The following is a 27,995-nucleotide window of genomic DNA, read 5'->3' as shown; positions in this document are numbered from 1 at the left end:
CGCCGGCCCCCGGTCGGGCCCGCCACCCTCCGTCGGGCATCCCCCGGCTCTGGGCCAGTGGCGAAGCGGATGCGCGCCGAGTGAGCGCCCGCCCGGTCCCTCCCGCCATGGCCGCGCGTCCCGGGCCGCTGTGGCTCCTGGGCCTGGCGCTGTGCGCTCTCAGCGGCGGAGGCCCCGGCCCGCGTCCCCCAGCCGGCTGCCCTCAGCGCCGCCTGGGTCCGCGCGAGCGCCGCGACCTGCAGCGCGAGATCCTGGCGGTGCTCGGGCTGCCCGGGAGACCCCGGCCCCGCGCGCCGCCCGCCGCCGCCCGGCTGCCCGCGTCCGCGCCGCTCTTCATGTTGGACCTCTACCACGCCATGGCCGGCGACGACGACGAGGACGGCGGCCCCCGAGAGCGGGGCCTGGGCCGCGCGGACCTGGTCATGAGCTTCGTCAACATGGGTGAGTGCGGGCTCCGGGCATGGGCGTCGGTGACTCAGTGACAGTGCGACCTCCGCGAGAATGCGCATGTGGGGACGGCGAGCCGAGTGTCCGGGCGCCCCCACGGTGGCTCCTTGGGAAGGAACATGGGCTGCAGGAGAGTGCACAACCTTGGACAGTGGGTGCCCCTGGCAGTGAACCAGGAGTCACCGTGTGATGAACAGGGCCTCACAAGAGGGTGGGAAATGCCCAGGTTAGGCTGGCCAGGTCTAAGGGGTGTGTGGGTCGGTGAGCTGTGTGTGGGTCGGGCGGGGCAGACGCAGGAATGTGAGTCCCAGGGGCGTGTACAGTCACCCCGCCTCCAAACACACCCAAGAGTAGGAATCATGTAATGTCAGGTGGACCTGGGCAGTGCCAGGAAGACAGTCTGGTCCTGGGGAGACAGATGAGTAAACAGAGGCTGTGATGCTGTCACTGTGATAAGGGCAGCTCTGAGGAGAGGGACAAAGTTCATTGTGGGAAACCTGGTCACATCACCAAAATGATCGCAGCCTCAGAGGAAAACCCAGATGTTCGGCGTCCACAGCAGCCTCTTCCCTGGGGCAGAGCTGTGGAACCTGTAGGTGGGGGTGTGGCTGTCAGGGGATCTGGGTGGGGAAGGAGTCGGCTCAGCTCAGTGGGGCAGTCTGTGGTCTTGCCGCCCACGCCCAGCACCTGGGACATGGCTTGGCATGCAGTGAGTGTCCAGGTCTATGGAATGGCTGGATGGGCAGTTTGGACCCTCATTGTTTTCCCAGGCAAAGCCCAGCTTTTCCTCTCTGCTGCCAAATCTTGGAGCCATTTATTGTTAAGCTCTCAAAGATCTCTTTTTTCCATTACCTAAACTCTCTTTCATCTACAGTCATGCATATTTGTCCCCCATCTGCTCTGTCTCCTGTTTGTGGCAAGGGAGGGACAGGGATGTGGGCTCAGGCAGATGCCAGACTGGACCTGGGGACCCATGGGTTATGGCTCAGCTTGAGGTGGGGAGAGCTGAGGGACTGAGAGCCAGACAGAATCCTTGTCGAGGCTGCCAGCCTCTCTTCACCTACAGCATCACTCCTAATTCCCCAAGCAACCGAGCTAACTGCCAAGATGTTCACCTGCATCTCCCAGATGAGGACAGTGAGGCTGGGAGAGGCAATGTCACACCCAGGATAGCTCAGCCTCTGTGGCCAAGACAGGACAGGCCCAGGTTGTAGGCCCTACATCTGGTTCTCAAGGACATTTCCGCTGGCAGGAGGGCAGGCTTTCAGGGTGGAGGGAGCCTTCAGAAGGGTTCAGGCAGAGGAACCCAGGCGTTGGAGCAGCAGCAGGTAGTGTGCGGTCACAGCCATTTGCTGCCTACGCGAGGGCGGGAGGAGGGGACAGCCAAAGAGGCCTCTGTCCCTCTCAACCCAGAACTGATGGTGGGCTGAGGTGGGGAGGAGCAGCAGGAGGCAGCGGTTAGCCTCTGCTGCGAGCCCAATGCCAGGCACAGGACTTGGGTCGCTGGGTCCTGGGTGCTGCCTGCCTGGGCAGAGGGCAGGGTGGGGACCAGGGACAGAGAGTATGAGGAATTGAGACTGGAGTTCTGTCCTTGGGACAAGCTGACCCAGGGCTCAGGACCAAGAAGAGCTGTGGATGGAGTCACCCGGAAAATGCCCCCAAGGGAGCCATCTGTTAGAGTGAGTCACCGCCCAGCCCATGTCCTGCTTCCCCCAGCATCCCCTGGGTCAAGGCGTGCACAGCCCTAGCGGGAGCTGCTGCTGCGAATCCAGCAGTGCCCTGAGCTCAGGAAGACCCGGTTCTCCTCCTGACTCTGCTGTGCGATCTTAGGCAAGTCCCTCCTCTGTCTGAGCCTCAGGTCCCTCCTTGTAAAATGGGGCTCCTGGTGATCAGCGCATCCTCAGAGCTGTTGTGTGATTGACTGATACATGGGAGGAGCAGAAAGTCAGCCCCCTCCCCTAGGGCGACCCTGGGTCTCGTCACTGCAGACCCTGGTTCCTCCCAGCTGCTGCCCAGCCCTGGTATGGATGTGACGGGAATGTCCACATGTGTCGTATATACACATAAAACCCAGAAACAGATTTTAAAAGCCAACCAAAGGTGTCTCCACCTATTTTTAGAATAAAAACTAGCACTTGAAGTTCCATAGCTTTGTAAAGTCCTCATTTCATCCAGCCTCATTTCATGGGCTCAGAGAGGTTGAATGGCCAGCCCAGGGCCACGCAGCAAGTACATGACCTCATCCAGGCAGTGGTTTCCAACCCCAGCTTCTTCCCCCACCATCTCTGCATGTTTCATTAAGATCTAAGGCCCGTGGGATCGACACGCTGGTCCTTGTTCAGTGGAAGCCCAGTTGTGGGAGGGCCCAGCCAGCTGTAAGAAGAGCTTTCTTTATTCTGACTTACTAATTGTACTAGTAGAAATCTCAGTGAGAGTGGTTTTAACTGGTAATTACCTAGGCTGATGCGAGGGATCAGACACCTAGCTGGACTCTTTCCTCATTTGGAGGCCCAGGCCCCAGGCCCCTGACTCTTCAGCGCCCACGCCCAGTCTCCCGCACTTGTAGCCTCCTGCTCCACCTCTCTTACCGGCCTCATCTGGCTCCTGAGAAGTCAGGTCTGCTGCCGGCCAGGCCCTTGACCACCAGTGGCAGCCTAGGGGACCCAGTGGCCAGGGGCCTCTCCTTGGTCTCTGGACCATGGGTTAGGCCACTGTGGCCAGACCTGGGGGCCCTGCTGGGCCTGCCTGCCCTTCGCAGCCTTGTAGAATCTTGTCTTCCTATAGCCAGAATACAGTAACAGGGGCAGAGATCCATGTAGAGCCAATAGAGCCTGCCCTTAGTGTTGCCCGGGCTCAGGGAGGGACCGCTCTGAGCTGGAGCAACACCTAGGTTCTTGTCCTCCATGTCCCAAGTCAGGCTCCTTCTCTGCTTTGGGTCTCTGTTTTCCCGTCCAGTCTAAGAGTCAGTGATGGTGTCAGAAAAACAAGGTCCTCCCAGCTCTGATCCCGTGGCTTTATTGGGCTGGCCCAGCCCCTCTTGAGGGAAGAAAGAGGCAGGAAGGGCCAACTCTGCTTGTTCTTCCTGAATCCTCCACCTCATGTCAATGTGGTGTCTGGTGTTTATCTTCTAGTCTGAGAAACTGAGGCACAAATAGCACTTCTGGCAGAAATGCAGCCAGAAGTGGATGAACCATCTTCCCTTTTGTCCTGATCCTTCCCTGCACCAGGCTAATTTATTCCTGGGCCTCAGGCAACTAAGGAGTTGTCGACAAACTAAGGCTGTTGAATTTGGGAGAGGCAGGGCTCAGTGGGAATGAGGGATGTGACCTAGGTCCTGCTCAGCCCTGTGACCTTGGGCCTCAGGGTCACTTTCTTTGGTTCTTCTCTAGGGAATCCTTTCATTTTTTTTCCACCAATTTACTCAATAAGTAGTCACATGGTACCTGCTCAGTGCCAGGCACAGTTCTGGTTACTGGGATATGACAGCAAACCAAACAAAGCCCCTGCCCTCGGGGAGCTGACGTTGTAGTGGGAGAGGCAAACAATCACAGGAGACATAAAGGTGATTGTCAACTCTAGACAGTGATACCACCTATCTGGACAGCAGGACAGAATGGACAGTGGGACAGCAGACAGGACTGGGGTGGGGGCTCTGACCTGGGACTTAGGATCTGCACCTTGACTCCGCCATTACTCTTAGTGTGATCTGGACTTTCCGGCCCGTCTCTTGGGGCCTCAGTTTCCTCTTCTATAAAAAGGAGACTCTCACAGTACCCACCCTGCGGGGCTGCTCAAGGACCGTGTGAGATGCCACCCAGGGACGACCCCATGCCCAGACCTCACATCTGTTTCTTCATTTCCATCTCGTAATCACTATCACATCTTTGTTTTAAAGAGAAGAACAAGGCTCAGAGAAGGTAGGGGATTTTGCCAAGGTCACACATCAGGTGGGCTCCCTGCCCGCACTTCCTCTGCTCTGCTCCTACGTGGGAGCTGCCTCTCCGCGCCCCGGAGGCTGGCCCGTCATCGGGTCCAGCGAGTGCTGCTGAATCGGGCTGTGCTGAATGTGTGCTGTAAACTGAGAATCCTGTTTAAAGAATTTCTTTGTTTTGGAATTTATGTAACTAATGCGTGTTCACTTTAGAAAATGCATATCATATAGATTTATTATAGAATTTCATTATAGAAAATTCAGATTATATGTTTAGAAGCATAACATGGAAGACCCTTGTAATCCTCTACCTCAGAGAAAATCATCATTTTAATCCTTTGGTGTAGCTCTCCAACCAGCCCTGATATTTAATCAATATAGATACTAATATTTTATTTTATTTTATTTTTTTACAAAAGGGGATATAAATACCCACTGTTTTGCTACTTTGTCTTTTATTTATCAGTAAATCCTTTATCCACCTTAAAAACTTACTATTAGAGTGACCACAGGCCTAGTATTTCTCTTTAAGAAATACTAATTAGTCATTTCAGTTTTATTGAGGTATAATTGACATAAAATTGTAAGATATTTAAAGTATACATTTTGGTTATTTTATATATGAATGCATTGTTAAAGGATTTCCCCCGTCTAATATATTAACACATCTATCACCTCACATATTAATCTTTTTTTGTGAGAACATTTACGTTCTACTCTCTTAGAAAATTTCAGTTATACAATACAGCATTATCACCTATAGTCACCATGTTTTACCTTAGATCCTCAGACCTTATTTATCTTATAGTTGAAAGTTTGTACCATTTTATCAACCTCTTTCTATTTCCTCCACCCCCAGTCCCTGGCAACCACTTTTCTACTCTGTTTCTGTGAGTGTGACTTTTTTAAAAAAGATTCCATATATAAGTGATACTATGCAGTATTCATCTTTGGCTTATTTCACTTAACATCATGCCCTTGAAGTTTATCCATGTTGTCACAAATGGCAGAATTTTCTTCTTTCTCATGGCTGAATAATATTCATTAAAAATATCTTATTTATCCATTTATTCATTGATGGACATTTAGGTTGTTTCCGTATCTTGGATACTGTGAATAATGCTGCAATGAACATGGGGGTAAAGATATATCTTCAGTATCCTGTTTTCACTTCCTTCGGATATATACCCAGAAGTGAGATTGCTGGATCATATGGCAGTTCTGTTTTTAATTTTTTGAGGAAACTGCATAAGTGGCAGTGCCTATTTACATTCCCACCAATAGTACACAAGGGTTTCCTTTTCTCCATGTCCTTGCTAACACCTGTTATCTTGTCTGTTTGATGATATCTCTTGTGGTTTTGACTTGCATTTCCTTGATGATTAGTGGTGTCGAGCACTCTTTCATCTACCTGTTAGCCGTTTGTATGTCTCGTTTTTGAAAAATGTCTGTTTAGTTCTTCTGCCCATTTTTAAATGAGATCGTTAGTTGTTTTTGTTTGCTATTGAGTTCTATGAGTTCTTTATATGTTTTGGATATTAACCCCTTATCAGATATGTGGTTTGCAAATATTCTCTTCCATTCCATAGTTGCCTTTTCATTTTGTTGGTTTCCAGAGGTATTTCTCTTCCTAAGAATTGAAGATGGGTCCCTTTTCTCCAAAACCCTGTCTGGTCACCAGGATTCTATGCCCTGTGAATCCCTAATGACTAACTCTCCCTCCCCACTCCCCTCACCTACTCAGTATTTTCTCACCCTTCTGGGGTAAATGACTACTATTGCTCCCAGTTGATAGAGGAGGAAGTTGAGTCTCAAAGAATATGACTGACTGCCTCAATTCCTGGGTACCCAGATCCACAATGAAAACTGGATCACAGCATTGGGAGGGTCGGCCCCAGAGGGAGGAGATCAGAGCGGTTAATTCCTCTGGAGTAGGATACGCTGGGTTTTTAATTGTGGGACTACCACTCAGGAGCTGTGAGATGGTGAAGAGTTTCCTTAAAATCTCTGCATCCCAGTTTCCTCACTTCTACAATTGCGATAATACCTGTGTCACAATACAGCAGTTAAATACGTAAGGCATTTAAAAACTTAGCAATGCCTGGCCCTGCTCAAAATGTCAGTCAGTATGATGAGGGCTGCTGTGTTTATCAACACCCCTCTTGAAAGCTCAGGGCCTGCGGGCAAAGCTGAAGGAGAGAGGAATTCAGTGGGGGGCAGGGCCAGGGCCAGGTGAAGGAGTCTGGCTGGCCGACCCCACCCTCTCTGTCCTTTTGGAGGGGGGCAGTGAGTGCAGCACGTCCCTGGGTCCTCCCCTGGATCCCGAGTCCCTGCGGGGCCCTGCCTGGGGGAAGGCGGCTTCGGCAGTCATTCTCAGGGCGCCTGCTGACAGAAGGACCTTGAAGACAGGTGACCCCGTCCCAGTGTTGCCCCCCAGGGGAACTCTAGGGCCACTCGTGCTGTATCTGCTCCAAGTCTGAAAGTCCACACGAAGGACCCCTAACCTGCCGTGCGACCCCAGGCCGGTCTCTGCCTCTTCTGGGCCTCAGTTTCCCCATCTAGGGAGGGTCGCCCTGAAGGCCTTTCCAGCTCTGACCAAAGAATGTGCCCACCGCCTGCCTTCTGATGGGGGCTCCGCCCGGGTGAGGCCCAGAGCGGAGGCACACACGGCCCACCTCCCCACGGGGACACATTCCCCACGAGAGAGAGGGATGTGTCACCGAGACCGTATCCTTCTGGAAAACGCCCACAGTTCAGTTCTCTCCCGGGTTTTTACTGGAGGAATCGCATCCTCCTTGGTCACATCTCCTTGGATCTATTTTTGGCCTTGGCGGCCTTGATGTGGCGGAGTGTGCGGGTGTTCCCTTTTAATTTGGGGTCTGAAGCCGTCTGAGGCCAGGGCCGGTAATTATGAGTGCAGAGCCATTTATGGAAAGAGCTCCGAAAAAAGTCAGTAATGAGAACTGACTAAAAATACCTCAGCAATGAAACCCTGGGCCTGCTCTCGGCAGCGCTGAGATTTCTGGTGGGAGGAAGCCACTCAGGGTGCCGAGCCCAGGGGTGGTCAATTCTGCGGCTCCCGCGTGAGGACCCGGGTCTTGTTTCAGGTCTGAAGCGGTCCCTTGGCCTCCGTTCCCAGCAGGACCAGCCCGACAGGCCCAGCCCGTCCGCCTGCGGGGCCCTGGGGGAGCCTGCCCTCCACCTCAGGGCCGGCGAGTCCCACAGGAAAGCGAGAAACATGAGTGGGCTCCGATGGAGGGTGGAGGCACACGCTGTGACCTGGGAGCCGCTCCCAGACCGGCCGCGAGGGCCGGCGGTGCTGACGCTGAGCCGCCGTCCTGGGGGCCAGCAGCCCCTGGGAAGACGGGAACGGAGCCTCCTGCGTCCGCCTCCCATTGTTTGGCCCCTGCCCTCGAATTGCTCACCATCCAGGGGGCAGATGAACCAGGGACAAGGCCCTTGGAAGGGGGAGAGGGGAGACCAGCAGGCTGATCTGTGTGGGGTCCGAGGCGGACGAGGGGCTTTCGCAGCTGGACTGAGAGGAAAGCAGCCTTCAGACATGGCAGGGGGCCACCCAGGAGAGAGCGGCTTCCAGAGGGACTCAGGGGAGGGTGTTGGCAGCCGGGAGGCCGGGGAGGACGAGTGGATGGGCCGGGCCAGCTCAGGGGGCCCTGGAACGCAGAGCCCAGCTTAGGCGCCTCCCGGGCCCTGCGGGGCTGGGGAAGGGTTGGAGGGCAGGAAGGACAGACGGACCGGTCAGAAGATTCCGTTCTCTTCACCGCCGCTCTGGGCTGGAGGAAGAGGGGTGCTTCTGCAGTCTTACTTTTTGGACAGAAACAAGATAAACTCGGGTCATCTGGGTGACTCTAAATTTTGTCCAGGGCACAAAAATAGCCAAAGGCTTTGCGGGTGTCGGGCTGGTGGACACAGGGAGTGGCCTCTGGAGGTGCCGCCTGTGAGTGGCGGGTGCAGGGCCTCAGAGGCCGCCCCCGGCCCGCAGGGGCCCTTCCCGCAGACGTGGGGCGGGAGGCTGTTTAATCGGCCTGGAGGAGAAGGCCCAGAGTCCCTTTAGTGCATGATGATTCATGACTGTTTATTGTTCCGGAAGCCACATTAAGGCCATTCAGACACTAAATTGGTTTGCTGCTTCCCCAGACAGAAGCTGGTTCAGTGTTTGAACATTTTTGGCAGGTTTTATAATTTTGTGGAAAGTAAACGTTGAGAGGTCCCTATTGAGCAGGCATAGCTTTGTCTGTTCCCCATGCCCAACAAATAGCTTTGTGCTCATGGCTTCTCCTCCTTTTGCCATTGTGTCCCTGGGGTTGTCGTGTCACAGGATGAGTCCCTATGTAACGTCGCTAGGGTAGTGCAGGACTATGTCGCCAGATTCCTCTCCACAGCATTCCTGCCAGCGACGTGTGTGAATGTTCACGTTTGCCCTCACCTATTTCTCAAAGGAATGCCACACTGACCACCCTATTAAAAGGAGCCCCCGCCCCTTTCCCATTACTCTTGATCCCATAACTCTCTATATTGCACTTTCGGTAGCTATGACACCTCTCGTTTTACTTTTTTTTGTTTATCTTCTGACTCCCCCATTAGACTGTAAAAGTCACAAGTGCAGACACCTGACTTATCTGTCCTGTTTATGGCTAAATTTCCAGTGTCCAGAACAGGGGCTTACATACAGTGAAGAACTTGATAAATTTAATCATAAATTGAACTTGATAAATTAATGAATAAACAAATCAGCAAATGAGTACAGTTATTTAGAGAAACATCATTCAGAGTCTCCCCTTCCCTCCACCCCACAGCCTTAGATTTTCTGACATGGCCTTTTGACAGTATCACATCTTGGCCCAAATTTGGAAGATTGCAAGTCAGGCTTATTCTAAACTCCTGTTGAATGGCCACCCCACCCAGTCCACTGCCTATTTACAAAGCACTTTCGCAGCCTGGGAGGAAAGCTGGGCAATATCTGTATTCCCAGTTCACAGAGGAGGAGACTACGCCAACAGGGGAAGTTCGTGCCTGCAAGGCCAGGCCGCACTGACCACTGGCCAGAGCGCTCCATGCTGCCGAAGCTGCCTCACTGGCTAAAGCAGGCTGGGTCTGCACAGTTAACAAGGGGGAAATAGAGGGACCAGAAAATGCTTTCCGAGAACACCGCTTTTGGGAAATATCTCTCCTAACTCGAAGCAGCAGCCACTGAAAAAGCTGCAAATCCGCAGGTGTCCTCTTCCCGCCCTCCCACCGACCATCAGATAAACGAGTTGCTCTCTTTACCCGGTTACACACTTCAGGAAATTTCACCAACTTCTGATGAAAACTTTTTTTCTAAAAGTTCCCCACCTTCCGGAGCTTGCCTGGAACAGCCAGGGTGGGCAGTTTCCTGTGCTGGAGATACTGGGTGGTTTATCAAAACACAGAGAACAGAAGTCTGGAACTGGAGTCCGTTCAGGTGGACAAGGCGCTCTTGACCCAGCAGAGGGAGGCCGCGTGGCTGGTGCCTGTGTGGAACTGGCAGGTCTGTGAGCTGTTCCCTCAGTCCCCGGATCCAACATGAAAATCGGCGCAGGCCTGAGAGCTTCCCAGTGGCCCACCCGTCAGTTCCCGCTGCGCCTGGGGATAGATGCGCAGAACGACGCTCTGACAGGGTCTGATGAGGGTGTGAAGGAATGACGTTCCTGCGCTCTGTGCCACACCCTGTGACAGCCAACAGCCTGGACCTATTTCATCCTGTGGATGCGGGATCTTACGCTGCTGTGTAATGGAGGCGGTCTGTGCGGTCCCTGAATGAACAGGAATTGTCACCAAAGTTGTGTGTGCGCGTGAGTGTGTCTGTCCAGAACCCTGCCCTCCATGCTCGCTGCCCGTGCGGGAGGACCCGTACTGCCCTGCGTGTCCGACACAGCCTGGCTCCTGGTCGGCATTTGCTGTGTGTCCAGCGCCCTAACAATGGACATTTTATTTCCTCTTCTCCCCAGCCTGGGGATGAAACACTCATCTCCTCCTGCCAAAACATGTGTGTCCGCTGGCTCCACGCAGCACAGCTGTTTGCCCCGTCCATCACTGGACCAGGTTCCCACCGCGAGGACAGGAAGTGCTCCCCACATCCACCCCCGCCACCCGCCTGGTGACTTGTGGTCACTGAGCCCAGGAGCCAGAGAAGAATTTTTAAAAAGACTCACAGACATATAATTAAAATCTCAGTGTTGGGTTTTGGGGAAGGTGCTGGGCGGCTCCCGCCCCTGCTTTCCGGAAACACAGATTTTTAGTGTTTGAAAGTGACAGAAGGCTAAAGTGAGACGGCCCTAAATATACTGTCCTGGGCATTTCCGGCAGCTGGGGAAATGTGGGATTTATTCTGCACCCGAGGCCTCTTGCCCAAAGTGTTGGACCAGCCCCCGCAATGGTGCCACCTCGGGTCCCCCTCCAGCCTGTGTTTCGCCCCCGCCTCCACGCGCAGCTTTCACTCCACGCCAGTCTCCTGCTCCTCTGCCCCCCGAAACACTGGCCCCCAGTGGCCAGAGGCACAGCCCGTGCTCCTAGGCCGGGACTCCAGCCCTCCGCAGTCAGGCCAGAGCCAGACTCACGCCCCATACCCAACCCTGCTGATGTGTGGGTGGCCCTGGCCCACTCAGTCTGTGCATTCGATGTCCCCTCCACCTAGAATGCCCTCCCTGCCACCTCTTCACCTGCCAAGACTCCATCCATCCTTCAAGGCCAGTTCAGATGTCACCGCTTCCAGGAAGCCTGCTCGGATGGCACCATACCATGGAACTTCCCCAGCCCTTGACAGGGCCCCTCCAGCGGCTGTCACTCCCACTTTGCTTCTCCTTGTTCCTTTCCATCTCTCCCCCCAACCCTCCCTCGTCCTTCACCTTGTTCCCAAAGTACCTGCCATCCTTTTGCCCTTTGCTGTGTTTTATGGCTGTTGTTTTCCTGCCTGTGCCATTAATCCCTCAGCTCTAGGCCTTTGCTCACTCTGGTCCCTTCCTCTACAGCATCCTTTTCCCACGACCTCCTGGCCAGTTCACTGTCACCCTCAAGGCCCAGTGTCAGCTGTGAGCACTCACTGTCCCCCTTGTCCCATCCACACACATCAGTAGACTCTGAAATGCAGTCGCTCATACCCATGCCCACCACGTGGCCTATGCTGCCTTGGGTCTGAAGTCCAGCTCCCCAGAGGCGGGACCTGTCCTCTCTGTCTCATCTCTGGGTCCCAGAGCCAGCAGGGGCTGAGCTGGGACCTGCTGGCTTTGAGCCTTGGGGGCCAGAAATGAAAGCTGCCCTCGTTGGCCCCGACTGTGTGTCCCGTGCTGTGCTGGGCACCTCGCCGCAGGGCCCCGGGGCCTGTCAGCGCGATGGGCTCAGGCCCGTTCCCCGAGCAGGAAACGCCTCTCCCCAGGCAGCCCGGCCCCTGGCTCCCACCAGGCCCTGCCCCCCTGGGGCCCGAGCCCAAGACCAGGAGTGAACACCAGCCTTGCTGTGTCTTGCAGTGGAGCTCGACCGCGCCCTGGGCCAGCAGGAGCCCCACTGGAAGGAGTTCCGCTTTGACCTGACCCAGATCCCGGCGGGGGAGACGGTCACAGCTGCCGAGTTCCGCATTTACAAGCTGCCCAGCACTCACCCGCTCAACAGGACCCTCCACGTCAGCATGTTCGAGGTGGTCAGGGAGCGAGCCAACAGGTGCCTGCCCCACGCCCAGCCTCCCGGTCAAGCCTCTGTCGGTGTGTCTGGCCCAGCCTTGGGGGGGCATTTCCCAGAGGACAGACGGGGAGCTTCCTGGGAGCACACCCTTCTGATGGAGGATGCTCGGCCCAAGGCCCTGGCACCCTGGCTCCAAGTCGCCTCCCTGCCACCCTGGCTGTGGGACCTTGGGTGGGTCACTGAGCTCCCAAGCCTCAGTTTCCCCATTGTCCACAGGGGCAGTAGCACTTTCCTACGGTAGATGCCGTGACATAAGGCGCCCAGCTCAGAGCCAGGAGGGTCGGTGCCCCACGAGTGCCCCCCAGGTGGGCACTGGAAACACGAAGGCAGCTGTGCCGGCTTCGGTTAATTGTTCTTTCGTATCCACAGGGAGTCTGACTTGTTCTTTTTGGATCTTCAGACGCTCCGAGCTGAGGACGAAGGCTGGCTGGTGTTGGACGTGACAGCAGCCAGTGACCGCTGGTTGTTGAACCGTAGCAAGGACCTGGGACTCCGCCTCTATGTGGAAACAGAGGACGGTAAGCCTCAGGCGGTGAACCTCCTCCTGGGGGGCTCTGATCCGAGGGGCCTGGGCTGGATCCCAGCTCTGCAGCCTCCCAGCTGGAACCCTGGCCGGTTACTTTCCCTCCAAGCCTTCGTTTTCTCGTCTGTAGGGGGATTCACACAATCTTTCATTCACCAGGTGTTTGGGGGCAGAGCCTCCTGTATCCTGGGCAGTGGGGGATAGGAAGCCCAAAGGCGCGCCCCAGATTGGCGAGGGTGACTACAGCCGTGGCGGGGGCGGAGCTGGTCAGGGAGAGGTCGGAAGGAGAGGAGGTTGAGAGAGGCGGGCAGGGCGCGTTCTGAGTTAGGGGAAACCAGGGTAAGGGGTTGGAGTTTTTAGGGAGCTTTTAGGATTTAATAGTGGTGGGGGATGGCAGGATCTGATCAGCTCTTTATGGACGATCCCTCCAGGAGGCGTGGAATCGCTCCCATCCCTTCAGTGTGGCCTACCCTTAGTAACTGTCTTCCCAGAGGACAGGCTGTAGCGGGAGGGGAGGGAACTTCAGAGTGGAAGAGCTGACCAGCACCACCTCAGCCAGGTGACCAAGGCTCCCATGAATAAGTCCTGTCGCTCCTGGGTACCCGGGATATGAGGGGATGAGAAGGACTCTTCTCCCAAAACCCATAACCCCAGTGTGACCATGAGAAAAACACCGGACAGGCCCAGATTGAAGGACAGCCCACAGAATGCCTGACAAGTGCTCCTCAAAGCTGTCGAGGTCATCAGAAACAAGGGAAGCCCGAGAAATTGTCACAGCCCAGAGGTGCCTGAGGATGGCGTCCTGGGAGAGAAAAGGGGCATTGGGGAAAGCTAATGAGAGCGGAATACATGGTGCTGTTTAGTTAATAAGAAGGCATTGATGTTGGTCCGTTAGTTGTGACAAACACACTATAGTAATTGAAGTGTTAACATTTCCCAGGGAACACTGGGTCTGGGTGTAGGGGAATTCTCTATGCTATCTTTGCAATTTTTCCATAGATCTCAACCGCTGTAAAGTAAACACTTCCTTTACCGTTTGCATAAAATAAACAGCCCCTGACTTCAGTGGGCTGTGTAAGCTGTGGGGACAAGAGTCAAGTGATGCCAGAGAGGCCCCGGGAGCCACGGTGCCTCAGCGAGAGCTGGGAGGGGGTTGGTAGCAGCAGGAATGGAGAAAGGCGGGTAGAGAATAAAGTGGACGGATAAAGTCCACGGATAAAGTGGACGGAGCCAGGGGATTTTTTTTTAAATTACAGTTTACATTCAGTGTTATTTTTTATTAGTTTCAGGTGTGCAGGGTAGTGCTTAGATAATCATATACTTTAAAAAGTGTTCCCCTATTATTTCCAGTACCCACCTGACATCATATATAGCTGTTACAATATTATCAACTATATTCCAAATGCCGTATTTTACATCCTGTGACTATATTGTAAGTATTAATTTGTGCTTCTCAATTCCTTCAATTTTTTCACCCAGTTCCCCAACCCCTTCCCCTCCGACAACCATCAAGCTGTTCTCTTTGTGCCAGTGGATTTAAAGTGTATATGTGTGTGTGTGTATTTTTTCTTTGCCATTGGGGAAAAATAGAGGAGGGGCAGGTTTGAGGTAGGAAATGAAGAGTTCTCTCTGAGCCCTGATATCATTGATAGCCCCGGCAGAGGTCCAAAAAAAATGTCACCCCAGGAAAGGTGCGGCCAGAGACACAGATGTGGGAACAACGGACATAAAAGTGGATATAGAGTCTTGAAACTGCAGCAGACCGCCTGGGGAAGGAGCTCAGCCACCGAACCTTAAGGGGACCTGCGACTGAATCTTCCCCTTAGTGGTGGTACCACTGGGGAAGCCCCATCCGGGTGGGATTTGTGGGTGCGCCACCCCCATCCCCAGTGTCAGAGTAGACAGTCCCCAGCCAGGTCTCCTCTGCCACCTCTCTGTCTGCTGTTCCTGGATGGGGAGGCTGAGCGTCTGGCATGCCCCTCGAGTGGGAGACATGGCTGGGCGGTGTCGGGGCACTGGCAGGCTGGGGAATCACCACCCAGGCGCCCTTCCTGCTCTGTGACGCGCAGCCCGGGGCACACAAACCCGCCACCTGGCCCTGGCAGAGCCAGTCCGGGGCCGGCCACAGAGCAACAGATTGAAGGACAGCCCACAGAATGCCCATCAGAGGATGGGCGCACTGAGGCTCCTGGGCGTTTCGCTCAGGTGCTGCATGCCCGCTTGCTGCTCAGGCAGCGTCTGCCACTTTGCTATCAGCGCTTGTGGCGCGCCAGATTCTACACAGACCCCGTGGAGGCCGTGAAGGACATCTCTGATGGAGCGGAAATCATGGTCGGGGGCTTCAGGGTCTGCGGGATTCCCGAGAACCGGATAGGAGCACTGCTCAAGACGCGCGTGAGGGACTTGACCATGGTCAGCAGCAACGTGGGCGTGGACTACTTCGGGCTGGGCCTGTTACTGGGGACCAAACAAGTCACTCGCATTGTCTGCTCCTACGTGGGAGAGAATGCGCCCTGTGAGCACCCGTTCCTGGCCGGAGAGCTGGAGCTCGAGATGACGCCCCAGGACACCCTGGCCGAGTGCATGCGCGCCGGTGGGGCCGGGGTGCCCGCCTCCTACACGCCCACGGCCTATGGGACCCTGGTCCAGGAAGGAGGCGTCCCCATCAGGTACCACGACAACGGCCACATCGCCGTGATGAGTCAGCCCAGAGAGGTGAGGGAGTTTCGCGGGCAACACTACCTCCTGGAGCGCGCCATCAGGGCGGACTTCGCTTTGGTGGAAGGGTGGAAGGCCGGCCGTGTGGGAAACGTCACCTTCAGCAGGAGGGCCAGGAGCTTCAACCTGCTCATGTGCAAAGCTGCGGAAACCTCCGTGGTGGAGGTTGAGGAAACTGTGGACGTGGGGTCGTTTGCCCCAGAAGACATTCATGTTCCTCACATTTATGTAGATCGCGTGATACAGAGGGGAAAGTATGAGAAAGGAATTGAGCACGTAACAATCGGGGAGATGAAGATGGAAAAGCTGGGACTTCGGATGATGAAAGGGCACGAATCATCAAACGGGCGGCTCTCGAATCTGAGGACAGCATGACGCCAACTTGGGCTTAGGGATCCCTCTCCTGGCCGGCAACTGCACCAGCCCCACCTTAACTGTTCAGCTTCACAGTGAAAATGGAATCCTTTTCCATCGAAAGAGGCGGCGGATGCAGACCTCATCAATGCGGGCAAGCAAACAGTCACCATTCTTCCCGGGGGCTCTTTTCTCTCCGGCGATGACTCATGTGCCGTGATCCGAGGGGGACACCTCCACCTGACCACGCTAGGAGCCATGCAGGTTTCCAAGTACGGTGACCTGGCGGTCTGGATGGTCCCCGGAAAGAACGTGAAGGGAACGGCGGTGCGATGGATCTGGTGTCCAGTGTCAGGACCAGAGGAGTGGTCACCATGGAGCACTGCCCCAAGGCCGACGACCCCCAAATCTGGGGGGAATGCACGATGCCCCTGACTGGGGAGCGGTGCGTGGGCCGGATCGTCGCGGAAGAGGCCGTGTTTGATGCGCACAAGCAGAAGGACTGACGCTGACTGCGCTCTGGGAGGGCCTGGCCGTGGAGGACATCAGGGAGGGCACGGGGCGCGCCTTGGCCGCCGCGCCCGACCTCAGGCCCTTGCGGCAGGCGGCCCCCTCACTGGGGAGGAGGCCTGGCTCCCCGAGGCTGTGTTTTCCACTTTAACCTCAGGATTTCATCCAGAGGAAGTGGGGGATCACTTTATCCAGTTCACAAGCAGTCCGACCAGTTTTCTCCTGGCATCTCAGGCTACAAAGACTTTGTTCTCGCAAGAGGGAAATGACTTTGAGAGAAACAAAAGAGGAACAGAGACGTGGACCTCGTGTGTTCTGTGGGTACTCAGAAAGCTCTGCTGCGGTCACTGAGGACATTGGCCGCCCTCTTCCCTGGGATGTTTAGGTGAAATCTGTGCAGCTCGAGATGACCCCGTAAGAAGGATTTCTCCCCTCAGGAATGAGTCAGGAATGTAGGGAGGATGAGGAGGGCGCGAACAGCTCCACCCAGAGTGGAGCTGAGGCACCGTCGCACTAGTACCGTGAAAAATGCACGAACATCAAAGTCCGTTTGTGATCCGAAGACACGCTGTCTGAATGAAAGATGTTTTTCCTTTGGCCTGTCTTTCTTCCTAATTTCTCTCAACTTTATTTTTTTTAAAGGTTTTATTTTATTTATCTTTAGAGAGAGGAAAAGGGAGGAAGAGAGAGAAGGAGATGACCCAGAATCAATTGGACCTTCTGGTTCGCGGGCCGGCGCTCAATCCACTGAGCCACACCCGCTAGGGCCTCTTTTGACCCTTCTGCTTTTCCTTTTGTGGCCTTTCATTTTGTGACTAAAGTCTGTTTCCCTGCAGCCTCACCTTCTCCAACCCCACATGTCTCCTCCTTGTTGCTATATCGGTGTCCCCAGAAGGAAAGCAAGTCCTCCTCAGGGGGACAGGGACCCGGTAATGGGAGGTACTGAAGGGGGAGAGACGGTTGGTCTGACATGCCGGCAGGAAGTTTCCTCCATAAATAGTCCACCTGTGTGTTGCCAAGGCTGTGGCTTCCGACAGGAGGAGTTCTGGAAACCTAGCCCATGGACCGAGATGGGTTTTCTCATCTTAACTCATAGTGTTCCGGCGTCACCCCGAACAGACACTTAGATCCTGCCTCTCTGTTGTGGAGCCCAGTCCGGCCTGTTGTTCATACTCTCTTATAACCCAAGAGCGCCTGTGAGGTGTTTTATCCTGACTCCTTAGTGTCAAAGACAAAAGAGAAAAAAGTGAGTTTATGTGTGTGTGTCTGGGGAGTGGTGGGGGTGTTAAAACCTGACACGGAGCGGGCACTTCCTAAGCACAGCTCTAGGGGGCGCACAACCAGCATGAGCCCCTTGGGGAAGAGCAGGAAATTCCAGCTGGACAAGGAAGGCTTTTCAGGGAGGCCCTATTGAAGCCTCACCCCCAAAGAAGGGACAGATCCTGGAATGGAGAGGTGGGAGACAGTGCTCACTGAGGGGGCCGTTTGGGGGTGTTGGGGGGAAGTGGCCAGGGACCATGACCAGATAGGGGTGGGTGGCATGGAATGTCACTGAGTGGACAGGGGCACCTTTGGGGGCTTCTGGGCAGATATGCCGTGGGTGTCAGGAGAACCTTCCATCAGCAGCATGGAACGGGCAGAGGTTCCAGCGCAGACAAGTTACAGGGCTACTAAGCAGGAGAAAGGAGGAAAAGGATTGAGTTTCCTGTCCTCGTGCAAGGAAGTCACACCTACGGGACAAAAACGGACAAGGTTAACAGACCTACAGGATTCCCTTCAGGTTTCAAGCATGCACCCTGAGTGTCCTTCAGCGTGACCAGGGTCACATCCATGACCGGGCCAGGCGCTGCCGGGAAGGCTCAGGTGCCACCCAGAGCCTGGGGAAGAGATGGCAGCCCTCCTGGCCGGGCACATTTGGGGAGGGGTATGAATTAGGGCCCGACACCTGCCCTGGGACAGGATAGGGCGAGGGAGCTGCCGAGACATCTGGCCCCTGATGGGGCGGACTCAGAAATGGGGTGAAGCGGGAAGCCTTATGCGGCCCGCCTGGCTCAGAGGGACGGCGTGTTCCATCGGCCCCGGGGGAGTCCTGTGTGGCCCACGTCTCCAGGCACGGCTGCAGGCACCCCGCATGCCAGCACGCTCCCACGGTCAGGTCTAGGGGCAGGGATCCGGGACCCCAGGGTCTCCTAAGCCCCCACCACTGCCTTTCTAGAAAGGGACCTGCCAGAGCTGGGCAGCCCAGGGCCCCACCCACATGACAAGCAGGAGAAGGGAGCCCTGCTCAGGAGGCCATGGGCAAAAAGCCGAGCCCTCTGGGAGGGGAGCTCTGGGCTCTGGGAGGTGGGTCCTGGGGTCCTTTCCCAGGCCTCCTGGACTAGGACTTCTGAAAGACCAGGGCTCAGTCCCCTTTCTCTCCTCCCCACCTCCGGCCAGGCCTCTGCACAGTGTGCTGGGGAAGGCTAGTATTGTCCTGGCAGGGTGGCAGCTTGCTTCGGACCTTGCACAGATACCGTGCTCACAGGCCTTAGTTTCTGCTTCTGTGAAATGGGAACCGAGGATCAGCTGCTGCAGGATCCTCTATCAGGTTCCCCCGCGCCCCACGCAGGCCTGCCTCAGTGGCTTGCTGCCTCAGTGGCATTGCCTAATGGGCCTACTCTATCATTCTCTCTACACCCAGGAGACCCCAATAAAATCTTTGAACTGACAGTTGCACAAAGAAAAGCAAACAGTGAACATGACTTCAGGGGACCAATCAGTCCCCCTGGCCCCTCAGTGGACAGGGCAGTGGCACACACAGGCCCAGAGGGCTGCCTGGGCCCGAGGCCGTCCCCGTGTGTCAGCCAAGCCGTGGAGCTCCACTCCAGGAATGTGTTGATTATAGTCACCTGTGCGCTCCTGGCTGCACTATTGCCTCCTTGTCGTGGCCTCACTGGCCTTTCCCAAGCCTTTCATGGGTCTGTGGCCTGTATCCTCATGGTTCCACCGCTTCCTGACGACTGTGACCTCCCCTGACCCAGACTCCCAAATGGCTTCTGTCTGGGCTCCTTCCAACAACAGCTGCTGCAGCTGCAACCTCCTGTCTTAGCAGGTCCAGTCCTGAGTGGAACTTCTGATGGGCCCAGGGCATTGTTTTGTGGCAGGTGAAGTCATAGGTTAAAGGTTAGTCTCAGGATTAATTAGGTGTTCAATTCACTAAGGCCCATGGTCACAGGTCTAAAGCACAGCTATTTAACAGCTGACCTTTGAGCAGGATTGTGGGTAGGGCAGGCAATGTCCTTGACCCATAGTGTATAATAGAGAATCATATTAGGCCTGCTAAAGGAACAAATATATACATATTTATATATATATATTTTTTTATTTAAAGGAACAAATATACATATACACCTATGTATATGTACATATACACACTATGTGTAAATGCATGTGTAGTTATGTACAGACATACGTGTATGTATGTGTGTGTACTGGTTTTGCAATAATGAGGGAAATGTACACAGAAGTGGAAGAGTTGGCCCCGTGCTTTAGAAACAGAAAAATGAGTTAGTAATCACGCTCCTGTTGTTAAAATCCCACAGGAAAGGAAAATGAAGAGGTTCTATCTCATTCTCTTCTTTATAATGAAAGCCAGGAAGTAACCTAAATGTATAACGATAAACTAATCTCCAAGTAAATGATGGTGTATGAGTTTTTCTCAAAAGCCTTTTTACAGTTGTTATTATATTGCTTTGACAATTAAAACATCAAGAGGTCGTTTGGGAATACAAAGAGGTCCAGGAAGATAGTTTCCTTGGTGGAGTCGACATTTGCAGGGCTAATGAGTGTTTTTCACAGCGGCCTCGGTCTTTAAGCGGCTGTGGGTAAAATCCCATTTTTATAGACCTCGCCATTGCTAGGGCTGAGGCCCCAATCATGTCCCTGCCCGCAGCCCTCTCTCTCTTTCTTTTTTAAACCACTAACCAGGTCTTGTGGATAAGAACTCGGGCTCTGGAATTAGATGACTTGGGTAAAACCCTGGCTCTGGGACTGTGGCTCAGTGTCTCTGCCCCACTGAGCCCGGTGTCTGTCTGTAGCATCAGGAAGGGCGAGTGGCATCAGGAAGGGCGAGCGCCCTGCTCCTGGGCACTGCTCAGCGGAGCGAGCGCTGGCCCAGCCCCGGCAGCTGCTGCGGTCAGCTGGGTGTCATCCGTCCCACGCTGACACCCCGGGAATATGGGGGCAAGGCAGACCTCGGGCCTAGGAGTCCTGAGACCGAGGTGGGTCCCTGGCCGTGGGACTCTGGGATATCATGGGGCGACTGTGAAGGTTCTCAGTGACACGCGAGGTCCAGGGTTACTGTAAAGATGAGCGGGATCATCGGTGGGAAATGACGCCGAAAGCTGGAAAGGGCTTCTCGAATGGCAGTGTACGCAACCGTCACCCCTGCCGGCCCTGCGGTTCACGAGGCCCCCTCCCACCGTCTCCTTCAGACCCGCCGGCCCGGGGCCCGGGGCTGGACTTGGGGCTCCGGTCTTCAGAGGAGGAAACCGAGGCCCTCAGCTTCACGCTCCTGGGCCCGCCCGGGCCCCGGCAGAGGTCCCAGCGGGGTCCCCGTGCAGAGCCACAGCCCTCCAGTGACCGCTCTCTTTCCTCTCTCTGTCTCAGGGCACAGCGTGGATCCTGGCCTGGCCGGTCTGCTGGGGCGACGGGCACCGCGCTCCAAACAGCCTTTCATGGTCACTTTTTTCAGGGAGAGCCCCAGCCCCATCCGAGTGCCTCGGGCAGTGAGGTCCCTGAGGAGGAGGCTGCCGAAAAAAACCAACGAGCTGCCGCAGCCGAACAAGCTCCCGGGGATCTTCGGTGAGGGCCGGGGCGGCCTGGGTCTCGGGCCCGCGGGCTCTTGGCCGAGGACCAGTGGTGGCAACAGAATCTTCTGGCCTCAGAAGGGGTCAGGCTGATGGGCACCCTCCAGCCACCTCTCCTGACACCCTCCTTTGCCCCGTGCCCCCTGTGGACCGGCCACTGCGCTGGGTCTCGGGCCTCCCTGCCACCCGGAAGTCCCTTCTCTGCCCTCCCCCGGCTGCCCAGGCCTTCCCAGACGCCTCCGTCAGGGTCGGGTGCCCGCACCCGGGCAGCACGGCGCCTGTGGCCCTCGGCTCTCTCCCAGGCACCCTGCAGGATGCACAGCCAGTGAGGCAAAGTTGTCCCCACCAGGCGGAGACCCTCAGGATCAGGGTCGGGCCTGCCCTGCCCATGTGCCTCCCTTTCCCTCATGGGATCGGCCCCTTGGCTGGCTCAGCGTGAGCCACTTGACCTGTGGGATGGGCGTGGCAGGACAGCGGGGCGAGGGCAGGACGTGTCTCGGCGGAAAGCAGGAGGCGCCCGAGCCTGAGCCGTCTATCAGAGTATCAGGAGGCCCACAGGCTGAAGTTGGGGAGGGGCCGGGCTGAGCACAGGGCAGCTCTGGAGCCATCTGGAGCCATCGGAGGTTGTTGAGTTGGGTCATGGCACCAGCAGAGCTGCAGGGATGGGCTTCATGCGGCCAAACGGTTTAGTTTCCCATCATTCCTTCATTCCCCACACGTGCCCATCAGGGCATCCCCTGCCCCGGGAGCCCCTTTGGCAGCTGCTCAGAGCAGGGCCCCAGAAAAGACCCTGTGCCATCTGTCCCCTGCAGATGACGTCCACGGCTCCCACGGTCGGCAGGTGTGCCGTCGGCACGAGCTCTATGTCAGCTTCCGGGACCTCGGCTGGCTGGTAATTGCTACTCTCCCCTCACTTTCTTAGATGACAATCTCCACCTCAAGGTTGTAAGTGGCTCCAGGAGGAGGGAGAATTATGGGGAATCTTATTTTCTCATGTATTATTGTTGTCTGTGTTTTCCATGTTTTGTAAAACGAGAATGTGTTACTTTCATTGTGAAAAAGTGTTTTTTGGTAAAACCCATGAAAATGGAGATAACCTGAGTCCTGAGCCATAAAATGTCAAGAGTTACAATAGGGAAACCGCAGCCAGGGTGGCAGTGCCTCTGTGCCTTTGCTGCGGCGGCAGCGGCAGCACCCATGGGCCGTGGGGGGCAGGCTGGGAGGACAGTGCCGAGTGCTGATGGCAGGTGGCGGGAACAGAGCTTGTTTCCAGTCCTGTCTGCTGAGGGTCTTGCAGTGGATGTCAGGCTTTTGGGGGGCTGCCCCAGGAGGGGCTCAAGGGTGGGTTGGCAGGTCCCTGAGGCTGAGTGAGGGAGGGTGAGGGGCAGCCCTGAGTTTTCTTGTGACCCGTGCTGGGTGGAGAAGGGGCTTGGGAGGGGCCACATGGGTGGGACTCACCTTCTTCCTTCTGCCCACCCAGGACTGGGTCATCGCCCCCCAAGGCTACTCAGCCTATTACTGTGAGGGGGAGTGCTCCTTCCCGCTGGACTCCTGCATGAATGCCACCAACCACGCCATCGTGCAGTCCCTGGTCAGTACCCAACCTACGTGCCTGGACCCCAGGGGAAGGGTGCCCTGAGGGGAGGGACTCAGACAGCAGGGGGTGAATGGGAGCACCTGCTGAGGTTTTGAGGGAGGTTCAGTCCCACAGAGTCTCTCCGGTCGCCGCAGATGAAGAAACAAACTGCATCAGACACGATTTGCCGGACAGGAGAGGGCGTGGCGATTCCCTTCAGTGGATAGTGCCCCCAGCCCTTGTCTTGAAGTGGCTTTTATTGAGTTTAGCTCATATAGGGATACATAGAATGCACATGAAGCTCATTAATCAATGTTAAAGGGTAATGATTAAAGGAAGGAGATATGGTTTAAGGATAACAGTAAAGGGATTACAAGAGTCTTTCTGATTCAGGGTCAGGTAAACTGAGTCATGCCGATTTCAGCCCTGAAACCTGGGAAAATAATCTCATCCTATGCTCGAACCCGAAACATCAGTACTCATTAACTCAAGGGCATTCTTAATAAAGCAGGGTTCATAGGATTTAATGCATTCCTTTTCCAGGCCTAATTGTCCCCAGGAACTGCCCGATCCAGTTTAGGGCTGTACCTGCCTCTAGTGTTGTTTCAAGCCTGAGTCAGGCGTGGGGAGCGGAGCAGCCAAGAGATGAGACTTCTTTCAGACAGAATGAGGACTCCGGCCATGACAAAGCCGGGGGGGCGGGTCTTTTGCCCCTTCTCCGTGTCCTCCAAGTCCCTCCCTGATGGCCCCTGTGGGACCGTGCCTGTCTTCGGTTGCCCCTGCCATCCTGGGGTCTTACCTGTCACTGAGTCACCAGCCATCCTCCAGGGCCAAGCAGGGTGATGTGAGGGAGGCAGGGGCCTCCCAGGGGGACAGGTTTTGTCTCCTCAGTGGCCTGTTTTCCCAAGGCCTCCTTGCTCAGCTCCAGCCTTGGGGCCCTCTTGCCTGTTGGCGAGGCCATGGTGCCTGAAACCAAGCAGGACAGTTCCCAACAGGGACTCAGGGAGGCTTCTCCACATGGAACCGTGACTGTGTGCACATGTAGTTAAGTTCCCTGTGTGGCCACACTGTACACAGACTCATTGCTGGTGCACACATGTGCACACACGCAGGTACGTGTGGTGGGACCCAGACTCATAGAGGCAGCCTGCTTGTGGTCACTCGCACACACACACAACCCCCAGATGTACATCCCACCTGGGCACCTGTGTGCTCTGAACACACGTGCCCCTGTGTACGCTGGATTGTTCAACCTCCTGTGACATGTGCACACGGGGTGAGACTCAGGCATGTGTGTCCACCCACCCTCTCCACAGCGAGTGCGGTGAGTCACCGGTGAGCCCTTGCGCACAGGGCTCTTCTGAGCGTGAGCTCCCCCTTTGCTTCACTCCCTGTTGGCCCTTTCTCCTGGTCCTCCCCGCTCCTGTTCCCACAGGTGGTGTGGCCTTTGATGCTCCGGTGCCTGGAGTAACTTTAATGCCGAAAAATAATTTTTATGAGAACTATTGCTGCTTGCTTATTGCTCAGTGTTGTGTGTGTGTGTGTGTGTGTGTGTGTGTGTGCGTGTGTGTGTGTGTGGAGACTTCCTTCTAGAACATTGACCTGGACTCCTAGTTCCTAGCATGCCCGAGCCTTACGTTGACGTAGTCAGAGGTTGGCAAGGTGATGCCTTAGGGCGAGAGGAGATGGATGTACGGCCATTTGCTGTTGAGACCGTGCACGGCCTCCTTTCTCAATGTCAGATGGGATTTGCTGGACCCCGGGGGCTGCCTTCCTCAGTGAAACTCAGGGGTGACAGGCCGTGTGTGACGGCCACCCAGGCCTCCCGTCCTTCATGGATGTGTGTCTCCCGGGCCCTGTGCGGGGTGTGGGTGAGGACTGCACCTCCAGGGCTGCCCCTCCCCCCGCCAACACCTCTGTCCAGGCTTTAGGTCCCACTGTTGGTCAGCAGGAGCGAGTGCTCAGGCTGTCCTGGGTGCAAACAGGGCAGCAGCTGCCTTCTCGGGGGAGCGGGGGCTGTCACTGACACACAAGCCAGGGGCACCGGGCCTCAGCATGAGGAGGGAGACGTTCCAGGCAGAAGCAGCGGGTGCAGAGGCCCCAGGACAGGAGCAGCTGGCGGGCCTGGCCTGCGGGGAGGCGGGGCTGGAGAGGAGCGAAGGAGGCCCCTGGGAGGTGACGCCGGGTGGGCAGGGGCCCCTAACACAGGCCTCAGGGTCCCTGGCAAGGTGGCAGGTGGGTGGATCTCATCCTAAGTAAACTGAGATGCCGTTGCAGAGTTTTAGGGAAGCAGTGTCAAAATCTGACTGACTCTCTGGAAGCATTTTCCTGGCTGTGGTGAGCGGGCTGGACCACGGGTGGAGGGTCGAGGAGGCTGGGGGCAGTGAGGAGGCTGCTACAGTCACTACGGTCACCTGACAAGAAGACCAGGGTGGCTGGCAGGTGGTGAGAATAGCCAAGGCCCTGAATACGGTGGAGGCAGGGTGGCTCCCAGGATCGGGTCGGGAGGGAAAAGGGGAGGAACCAGGGGCCTCTAGGGGAAGGCTGAGCCAACATGTGGGTGAGGCCCGTGGGGAAGAGTTGTTGGGGTAGGAGGGGGGTGGGAGTCGGTCATCTGCTTCCGACACCACACATTTGAGTCCCATTGAGACCCCATGTGGCCAAGCTGGGTGGGCAGCTGGATCCCAGAGTCTGGAGAAGAGAGGAAGCCAGGCCGGAGCTCTGAACTGAGAGATGTGGCCTGCATAGCTGGTCTTTGAGTCCTTAGAACAGGTGAGATTCTCCAGGAAGATGCAGGCATAGGAGAGGAGAGGCTATGAGGACGGGCTGCCCCTGTGGAGGGGCCTGGGAAGGAAGGGGAGACTCGGGGAGGCTGGGGGCGTGATGTGAGGGGAACTTGAGGTGTCCTAGGGACCTAGAGAAGGAGAGTGTCCCTCCAGGCTCACCCTTTGGGCCATTATCCACACAGCAGCTATGGGGGCAGGGGGGGGGGGTCGTCTCACTAAAGCAAAATCTGGCCCCATCCGTGGCTGAGAAACTTCCCTTCACTTCCCGCCGTCTTCAGGAGGAAGTCTGAGTCCTCCAGCACAGTCTGGGGCCCCTCGTTAGCTGCTCTGCCGACCCCGCCAACACCTATAGCACACATCCCGCTGCCCTCCTCTCCTTGCACCTGCTCAGGGCCAGCATGTGCCGCAGGTTTTTCACCTCCCTGCCTTCCTGCCTTTGCACTTGCCATTCCACCTGGAGGGCCTCCTCCGCCCTGGGCCCAGCTAACTCCTGACCACCCTGCGAGCCTCGCCCGTGGTCCTTCCCTGCCAGGGGTGGTCACCAGCGCTGATGCGCGCGCAGCGCTGGGGGTCTGCTGTGATTGTTGTGCCACTTTAGTAGGTCCTGGTTGTCTATCATAGTGTCTCCCTGTGTCACATTCCCTCTCCACCAAGGATGAGAGCAGGGACCATACCTAAGACATTTCTGTGCTCCCTGTCCTGGCACGGCAGTGACAAGGCATGTGCATCAGATACATTTGTTTTGGAAGGGAAAAATACCAGCATACCCATTTAGCAGAGTAGAAAACTGAGGTCCACAGATGTGCGATTTATACCCACAGTAACAGAGCCTCTGATTTGGTCTCCTAGTGTCTCAAAAGCAAACAGAATGGAATGGCACATTAGGCTCTGCACATCGACCTGTTTGGTGCCACGTGGAATAAAAGGCAGCTTCTCTTTCTGTCATTGATCTGACAATGCTCTGGTCCTGGGTGGAGTCGCAGGAAGGCAGCATCCCCACCCTCCTTGGGACTCTCCAGTGTCCCAAGTCAGGAAAGGCCTCCACGGTTTTTAGCCACTTCGAGCCCCATCATGACTGGCACACAGGGCGGTGTTGCCTGGTTCCTTTCACATGAGCCTATGAATGCCAAGGCCAAACATCACATGTGGAGGCTGGGAAGTTGGGGAGCAGCGGCCCCCACGTCCCAGTCTGGCTGGACGTCCCCTCAGAGGCCTCGGCTCCCCAGCGGGCCGCAGAGAGGCTCTGGACCCCAAGCCAGCCCAGTGCCCTGCCGACAGTCCTCCTGGCAGGCGGGCTCAGAGCCGGGGCTTTGGGGACAAGGCATTGGGGAACGGGGACCAGGCTGCCGGACGGGTTCCCCCATAGGACAGCTGCATCCAGGTCCTGCTCTGCAGCCTCCGTGAGGACTGGGTGGTTCTGGGCCATCGGAGCGACCACGCACATGCGCCCGTGCACACATACAAACACACATGTGGAAATAGGTTTCCTTTTCCCTGCTGCCCCCTGTAGCTTGGGGCTGCCTTTTGGGCCGTCGGTTTGGGGCCCTGACGAGGAGCCCAGTGTAAACCCAGCTCCTGCTGCCAAGTCCCAGGATAAATATTTGTGTGGAGGCTGAAATAGCTCCTCAGTCAGGTTCAGTCAGGTGGGTGAGTCTGTTCAGGGGGAGGGCGCAGGATCAGCGCCTGTGGTTCCAAGTCCTGCAGCAGCTCGCGTGGCCGTGTGCCCTCGGTTTCTCCACCGGCCAGAACGAGACTTGCCTTAGAAGCTGCTACGAGCGGCGAAAGTGCTCTGGGAAATAACGGTGTTGAGCACCCAAGGGCGACCCTGGAAGCCTGGGCTTTATCCAGTTGTTCCACGAACACTCGCTGGATCCCAGGAGGGGGACCCAGACAGTAAACAGTGAAGGTGGATGAGACATGATCAGGGACGTTATGGAAGCACAGAGAAGAGGGAGGAGTGGAGGGGACCCTGGAAGGGACCCTAGAGGCTCCAGAGTCTCAGGCCGAGGGACGTGCCAGCAGTGCATTGTGTGCTGGGGACCAGCAGGGTCTGAGGGTTCGAGGGGCGTGGGTGTGGCAGGGAGCAGGCAGGTACCTAGGCTGTGCCCTAAGGGTCTCAGGGCTGGGAAGGGAAGGGGTCACGGAGGGCAGATTTTCTGTGACACCTGCGCTGGCTGCAGGTCTGTGGAGCAGGGGAGGGGCAGGCAGGAGCTGGGGGCCCGGGCTGGGCGGGCCCTGGGAGAAGTCCGTGGTGCTCACGCCTCTGCCTGCCGCCCTCCTCCCTGGCCAGGTGCACCTGATGAAGCCAGACACTGTCCCCAAGGCGTGCTGCGCGCCCACCAAGTTGAGCGCCACCTCCGTGCTCTACTACGACAGCAGCAACAACGTCATCCTGCGCAAACACCGCAACATGGTGGTCAAGGCCTGCGGCTGCCACTGAGGCCCCGCCCCCGGCCGCGGCAGCGCCTCCCACCGGACCAGCCCCTCCCCAGAAGCTGAGACCCGCAAACCCAGCCAGACCACAGACAGGACTGGCACAGAGTCCTCTGAGATCCACATGTCCATGCCCCTTCTTCCTCCCTGCCTGGGC

General features: G+C 56.2%; 2 protein-coding genes across 2 annotated transcripts; both read left to right on the top strand.

Moving 5' to 3' along the window:
- Positions 1–107: 107 nt before the first annotated feature.
- On the top strand, positions 108–27,845 carry LOC129069071 (bone morphogenetic protein 8B). Its single transcript, XM_054571579.1, has 7 exons — positions 108–441; positions 11,881–12,070; positions 12,461–12,609; positions 20,844–21,038; positions 21,856–21,935; positions 22,524–22,634; positions 27,696–27,845. The coding sequence occupies exons 1-7, from the start codon at positions 108–110 to the stop codon at positions 27,843–27,845; spliced, it is 1,209 nt and encodes a 402-aa protein (XP_054427554.1).
- On the top strand, positions 14,017–16,347 carry LOC129069429 (succinyl-CoA:3-ketoacid coenzyme A transferase 2, mitochondrial-like). The gene is given in 7 exon segments (XM_054572185.1): positions 14,017–14,046; positions 14,820–15,615; positions 15,618–15,704; positions 15,707–15,790; positions 15,793–15,998; positions 16,067–16,178; positions 16,181–16,347. Coding segments are annotated over 7 exon segments (1,482 nt in total).
- Positions 27,846–27,995: the final 150 nt, after the last annotated feature.

Source organism: Pteronotus mesoamericanus, unplaced genomic scaffold, assembly GCF_021234165.1.
Source record: "Pteronotus mesoamericanus isolate MK-2021 breed Mesoamerican mustached bat unplaced genomic scaffold, CSHL_Meso_final contig_221, whole genome shotgun sequence".
NCBI classification, from domain to species: domain Eukaryota; kingdom Metazoa; phylum Chordata; class Mammalia; order Chiroptera; family Mormoopidae; genus Pteronotus; species Pteronotus mesoamericanus.
Note: the sequence above shows the minus strand (reverse complement) of the source record. Positions and strands in the feature narration are given on the sequence as shown.